This window comes from Notothenia coriiceps, unplaced genomic scaffold (assembly GCF_000735185.1).
Source record: "Notothenia coriiceps isolate Sejong01 unplaced genomic scaffold, NC01 NC01_scaffold00009287, whole genome shotgun sequence".
Classification (NCBI taxonomy): domain Eukaryota; kingdom Metazoa; phylum Chordata; class Actinopteri; order Perciformes; family Nototheniidae; genus Notothenia; species Notothenia coriiceps.
The window spans coordinates 1-6777 of NW_011341988.1; the positions used below are offsets into that span (position 1 = coordinate 1).

At 39.1% G+C, this 6777-nt stretch overlaps 1 protein-coding gene across 1 annotated transcript; it reads right to left on the bottom strand.

Annotated features, from left to right (window-relative positions):
• Positions 1-989: 989 nt before the first annotated feature.
• On the bottom strand, positions 990-6027 carry LOC104945217 (protein SET-like). The gene is made up of 8 exons (XM_010770853.1): positions 5768-6027; positions 4115-4172; positions 3885-4027; positions 3608-3711; positions 3410-3523; positions 2969-3139; positions 2117-2251; positions 990-2004 (listed from the first exon to the last, which is right to left on the bottom strand). Exons 1-8 carry the CDS (start codon positions 5835-5837, stop codon positions 1990-1992), a joined length of 810 nt encoding a protein of 269 aa, XP_010769155.1. The 5' UTR covers positions 5838-6027; the 3' UTR covers positions 990-1989.
• Positions 6028-6777: the final 750 nt, after the last annotated feature.

Consider the following 6777-nt stretch of genomic DNA (forward strand, 5'->3'; position numbering starts at 1 on the left):
GTTAAATTACATTCTCTTTTGTTCAAATTGCTTATAGCCTACTTCATGGTGACATTAAGGCCATAACGTGTTAGACAATCACAAGGAGAAAATGCTTCTCTTCTAAAATAAACCACAAGCCAAACATATATATATTTTTAAAACACTGAACAAAAATATAAACGCAATACTTTTGTTTTTGCCACCATTTCTCATGAACTGAAATCAAAGATCTAAAACTAAGTTCTCAGTGGGTCTCAAACGGTTTGGTCACCATTTATGTAAACACGTGTTTCCATTTGAGAGCGTAGTGATTAGTAAAATATGCATGAATAAAAAAGTTAACTAGGTGAAAAAAGGTAAGATACACTTTTAAAACTTGTTGAGAGCTAAAACTAGTCTTTGCTGCTGCCTCATAGAGGAGCAGGGGGGAGAGGAGGGAGACAGGAGAGGCTGATTCAGGAGCACAGACACACTCACAACTATAAATGAACCAAAAATAAATAAGTTTCAGTGTTTTTTCATATTGGATATGGTATGTTATTGGTTATGGCCATGATTTTATGATTATTGAAATGTATACAGTTCTGTTTCATAGTGGTGTTCCCATAGATCTAGTCTCTTTATTTTCCCCTCAAAGTGCACCAGATTGATGCATTTAACTCCAACATTTAAAAACAAATCTTACCGGGGGAGCATGCCCCCGGACCCCCTAGAGGATTTGAGGTCCACCCCCACTTAAAATCACATTGATAGGTTCCTAAATACATTTACCATTTTTGTTAAATAGTAACCCATGTCCATATGTTTATTTGTGGGTAGTAGATTAAGGTTAATGTTGTTGCACGTCCCAAAGGCACGGCACTTCAAGCCCCCCCAAGTACATTTCTGATCTGTGGGAAACACTGTAGCACTGCCTTGTGCTCTGTTAATATGTCTCCTTTATTTAAATGTTTAGGCCAAACTACTGCCACATATTTAGAACAAAGGTCACAATACTTGCCAGAAGCATCCGTTCATCCTTTTTATTCACAAAATCTTAATACAGTCAAAGATTATCACCATCTGCTGGACCCACTGCAGACTGCGGGGGCAAGAAACTGTTTAGTTTAACAAAAGGTCATATACAACAAAAGATAAACAATAAAGACAAATCCAATCATGTATAATTATTTATTGTAACAAAGCCACTAAACTTAATCTAATGTGAACAAAAGAAACACTTTAGGCTCCCTAGAGGATTCCACAGAACGCGTTCCCTCTCCCAACACAAAATGTCAGGTCAAGCTAAAACTTAGATCTTTAGGTTGTTTCTATATATACAAAAAAAAAAGAAGTGTCTTTCAAACCATCTGCGGTTGTCTGAAACAAGATAATTGTATTTAACAGAAGCCCAGCTTTGTTGTCAAAACCTCGCTGCCTCCCCCCCACACACCTCCCCATTAAACAAGTGTCTTACCAAGATACGCTGATATCTCAGAACATTTAGAACAGCTGTTAAGGAACAAGCAGGTGCTTTCAGTCAGTTCCATTAGAACAATAAGTCACAAAGGAAATGCAACTTCCAATAAGCCTTGGTATCCCCACCACTAGATATACTGTAATATACATTGATATGTAGAAGTGGCAAAGGATGCTATCAAGTTATCACGGCACCATGGCTTATTTTTTATTGAACCCACAACAGAAACTGATTTTCATATTTGACATAGAAATTGCTATGGTACGTATTTGAAATCTACGTAGGATGATGTGCAGAATGTTACAAAAAAGTTTGAACCTTTCGCATGTCTTTGGGTGATGTAGAGAAACAATCAAAGGGGAGACTAGAGGAGTGAATGACCACCCCCCCGGTGTATGCATTATGGACAGGCTGAGGCTGCAGAGGAAGAGAGGCTGACAACACGCAGGGAAAAACGATTTTTGCGTTGTATTTTTACAAACCCCCCCCATATTAATCCTGTGGGTTGTAGGATGATCACAGAGGGAGGAAAGAGTCTGCTGAACTGTTTAATCCTCCTCATCCTGAAAGAAAAGAAAATTCAGATCTCCGTTTTTAACAGTCGGGGTCAGGAAGTGCCAGCCATTACAGTAACAGATCACACTAAGATTTGTCTATAATCTATAATATCCTTACCTCGCCATCTTCTCCATCCTCCTCCTCATCCTCTTCACCTTCACCTTCCTCTTCTTCCCCCTCGTCGATATCTTCTAGACCCTCCTCGTCGTCGTCATCATCATCATCACCTTCCTCATCCTCCATGTCAGGGACCTTGGGAACAATGATCCATTAAACCTGGATTCCTCAGTATTAATGAGTGCAGTTTGGAGCCTGGCCCTCACTGACTCTGAAGACCAGTACAAACACCCTTAGGTGTCGAATTATCAGTCCAGATTTTCTTTTACACAACGCTCTAACTGTTACCCAACGTTTTACCAGCAGTATTTAAAATGTGAAGCAGGACATTTCAGTCGGAAAATAAACATGTCAGTGCTCTCTGGTGGAAAAACGATGGAAATGGAGAATTTCATTGCATCGTATAGAAATATATCTGTGAGCCGGTAATATCATGTTAATCAGGCACTCAAATAAATAAATAAAAAATAACACTAGTATTTTAAGATACTCAACTTAAATATACTGTAGATGGAACATGAGTTCTGATCTTTGAACAGGCTAATTTGAAGTCTCAATGCTAATATTGATCTCAAATGAAGCCAACCCAAGTACATCATACAGCACAGCTCAATATGGCACAGAACCAATGGTATATATTCTGTAAGATAAATATTGCATTTCTACTTTTTATCTCATTCATACAAGAAGAGATCAAATAGTTTTGACCAACTCAGATTAAATAAACACTGTGCAGCCTTTTGGCGTCTGACGTGCGTTCACATTTATAGATCTGGACCCCAATCTTCTTCTACCACAGGGCTGTTTCCCCGTCTACAGTTTCTCAGGAGCAGCAGCTGAGAGTGAGCCTACCAGGTAGTACTGCAGCGGGTTGGGCCAGATGTCGTCTTTGATCACCTCTCCCAGCTCGTCGGCGCCAGCGTCTGAGTGGTCTGTGAACCAGGTGAAGAAGCTCTCAGGCTCCTCGTGCTGCCGCTTCTTCCCCGCTTTGTTCGGCGTCTGCCCGCTTCGCTTCGTCAGGTCCTGAGGAGGAAGCGTGTTTGGACAAGAGGGTTAAATGAAAGAATAATAATAATAATAATAATAATAGCAGCCATTGTTACACGTGAAAGACCCAAAAACGTTAAGCAAGCCCAACATTGGGAGGACTAGATAAGGTGAATAGTCAAGTGTAGCACTAATGAACTAAAAGTTGCACCCTCTTGGTTTGTGATATTAGTGTTGTAATAGATGACAGATCATTGTATTATTTTTCACATCACACATACAATCTCAAGAAAAATGCAAACCCACCTTTCCAGCTTTCCACTTGATTTCCGTTGATTTGGAAACAGGATCCCCGCTCTCGTTGACATTAAACTCTTTGGAGAGGGCTTTGTTCTCAAAGTATGGGTTTTCATCAAAATACTGCAGGAAAGAAAACATTACCATCAGCATATGAGATGCATGACAATTAAAATGCACTAACAAAAAGTTGACGTGAAAACTTACAAAATCTATTCTATATCCAGACTTGATATCCTCGAACTCAGTGACCTCCACCCTCGACAAGTAATGAAGCGCTTCCTCGTCCTCCTCCCCCAGAAGAGCTGAAACTACAGATCAGACACTGAGCTGCTGACCACAACACTTTGTGTGCTAATCACAAACACATTTAACAGCATAGAGCAATCGTGGCCACTTGATAAACTGATGATGAGCTCTTCAGGTTAGAGACACCATATGCACACATACAGAATAATATGTACGACAAATACAAATGGTTTACCTTGTGGATGGTTGACGAATGTTGTGACCCAGAAGTTGGGGATTTTGGCTATGAGTTCTGATCGCTTCTGAAAGAACGGCTGGCGTAATTTGTTGTACTTCTGCTCGACTTTTAAAATGTCTTCGCTTGCCTGTTCATTCAGTCTGAGGAGAAAAAGACAGAAAACTGTAAGAAATCCTTCTCCATGCAACAATATGTCTTTACTCTAAATAAACTAAAGTATAACTCACCTGTCAATTTCATTCTGTACTTCGTCAATGTGTTCAATTGCTTCCTGTTGCTCTTTTTCTGAAAAGAAAAGAAAAACTATTTGAAACTTCAAGTGTGAGGAATGTCTTCTAAAATTAGCACAATTTACCCTCCAAATATGTAGAAAAAAACTGCAAAAAGAAAAACCAATGGTAATAAAAGGCTGGTAAAATTAGAACTTGACTTTGGTTCATTTTAAGCATCTGAGCACTGTGAAAAGCTATAGATACATTTAGAATGTTATAATGAATTTGCACATTGGTTAAGTAAATCATTAACAAGCGCATTGTGGTATAACATTGTATAAAAGTAATAATTTACATTTTAATATATCCTGCTCAGCAAATATCTTGTTCACAAAGGTTAAAATAGAACAATATCAGATTTTACAACCGTCAAATATCTCGGTCTGGATATGCGCTTTTCTGGCAAACAAAAGGACATAAAAATTGTCCCTATTTGGGATAAATAAAAAACTAGTCTGTTCAATAAAAAAGGATTAGATACTTCACAATCTTTCCCACAGAGCAAAAATCACTAGCTATTTAATATGGTTAATTGAAATCAAGACTTTATAGCCTAATTTTACAGAAAATGTTGCCCGGAACTGACAAGATTCAAATGTTTAATGTCATAAGATACACAACTACATTCAATTCCTGCTAAAACCGTTACCTAAGCCATTAATCAGAATGTTGGAAATTATAGTTTCATTTTTCTCAACGTTAAGCTTAACTTGTTATTTCACCGGTGTCACGTAGAATACATCTGAATATCATTTCGAAGTATATTTCGTTGATTTTAGTAACGCAATGAGCCTGATTTACGCCAGGCGTGTTGTGTAGCTTCCTGTTGCTTCTAAAGGCGGCCCGGTTTGAATGAGCGGTTTAGCGACATCTCGATACAAAATGCTATCTTCATGTCTCCGATGTTATCATTCTGCAGTGTCCACTAAGCTTCTTTACTACAGTTCTCCACGTGTTAGCATGGGTCTCGACCACAGAGAAAGAGGTTTGAGCTTTGGAAGGAAAACGTCGCACTTGTTTACATTTTGCACATCTACTCGTGCACACAAAGCCAGACTCACAAGCATGGTCTGTTAACTGAATAGCTCATAACGCTGGCAGTGTCCGGCCTTTCTTGACCGGTGGAAACGTGATAACGGAACGGTATGGAGATTGTTGAAGTTGCTAATAGTGTGGGGGAAACACTCGTGCATCACAACTTTAACGTTAAGAGGAGCCGCGTAGATGCACACGATTACATCAGTTACGTCCTTACAACAGACCTGCACACAGTCTAGCTATATTAACAATTACTGCACATTACGCTTAAAGCTATGCAAATACGGACCATCTTCGTGTGAAGTAGCCCATGTAAGCTAATGGCTAGCTAACCTCTCATGCTGGCTAAATAGTTAGCGTGTGCTATCATGCTACATTACTGCACAGAGCTGCACGCCACTATTTAGCCCCCAAGGAGTAAGGTTAAATTCAACATAAGGTACGTTAAGCTCTTCCTCTGTAAACAAGCATTATTCGAAAAAACATAACACATTACACACAAAATAACAACATGACGATAAACAAATGAAAATGGCGTTGAACAGGATAACCGCCATTCCTTAACGTTACCAGAGGTCTCCTCTGCTCCGTCGTGATTTGAATTCTCCTTTCTGTTGACTTTCGCCGTTGAGGCCGACATGGTTATCGTTTGCCGTGAGACTTTTAACCAGATATATATTCCGGGTTGTTTAAAGCTCTTCTCTGGAGGATAAAAGTTACTTCCACCTTACACACAGTGCGTGTCTTGAAGCCTACGATAAGGAGGAATGAGCTCAGCTCCGCACGCTTGTTTCCCTCTGCGCTGCTCGGTCTGTGAACATGTGTGGTGCTCTACTGCTCCCGGCTGGCTGGAGTGCGACAATGCAACTTCTTCTTCTTTTTATTTAATGGCGGGTGCCACAAGGACGATGCATTACCACCATTTATTATGCTGGAGTGTGGCTCACAAATCATGGGAAACCAGCGAGCTACAAGGAAAAAGGGGAGGGGATTTTTGTATACATTAAATAATCAAAAAGCAATAAAAATTCAATAAAAATGTCTTCACCCAGTTAGGAACTGTTAGAAATTTAAAATCAATGTTTTGATGGTATAATGTAGTTTAAACATACTGTCAAGTTAAATGCTCTTTTATACTGAAAAAACAGAAATTCTTGTGCACAAGCAGTTAAGCTTTTATTCTGAAAATCCTTCATCTACGGTTAGCATTTAGCATGTGGCTAATATACGATTTCCTAAAGAGGTGAATTGAGTAGCGAAAAAACGTGGTGTGGTGAAAACCGAAACCTACTGATTTAACACTACAACTATAGATGTCGAGATACTACCATGCTGAATATTAAATGAAAGTACAGTTTATTTGAATACACTATTGTTTACAGACGAGAGTAGCATGTGACAACATCCGGAATGACCGGAAACCAAACCAGCCGTGAAGCATTTTCTGTATGTTTTAGAGTATTGATTATAGCGTTTAGAATGTCTTACATAAAAAGTGATGAAAGAGAATATGAGGAGAAAAGGCGTGTTAAGCATATGTTGAAGGTGAAAAGTACCAATCCTCTGTTTAAATGCAACAA

What these genes read in the sequence shown, in the direction of transcription:
- LOC104945217 (XM_010770853.1), bottom strand. Translation starts at nt 5,837, where the DNA reads ATGTCGGCCTCAACGGCGAAAGTCAACAGAAAGGAGAATTCAAATCAC. An exon ending in GTACAGAATGAAATTGACAG is followed by an intron (nt 4,028 to 4,114) that starts GTGAGTTATACT and finishes TTTTCTCCTCAG; the next exon opens with ACTGAATGAACAGGCAAGCG. An exon ending in ACCCGCTGCAGTACTACCTG is followed by an intron (nt 2,252 to 2,968) that starts GTAGGCTCACTC and finishes ATTGTTCCCAAG; the next exon opens with GTCCCTGACATGGAGGATGA.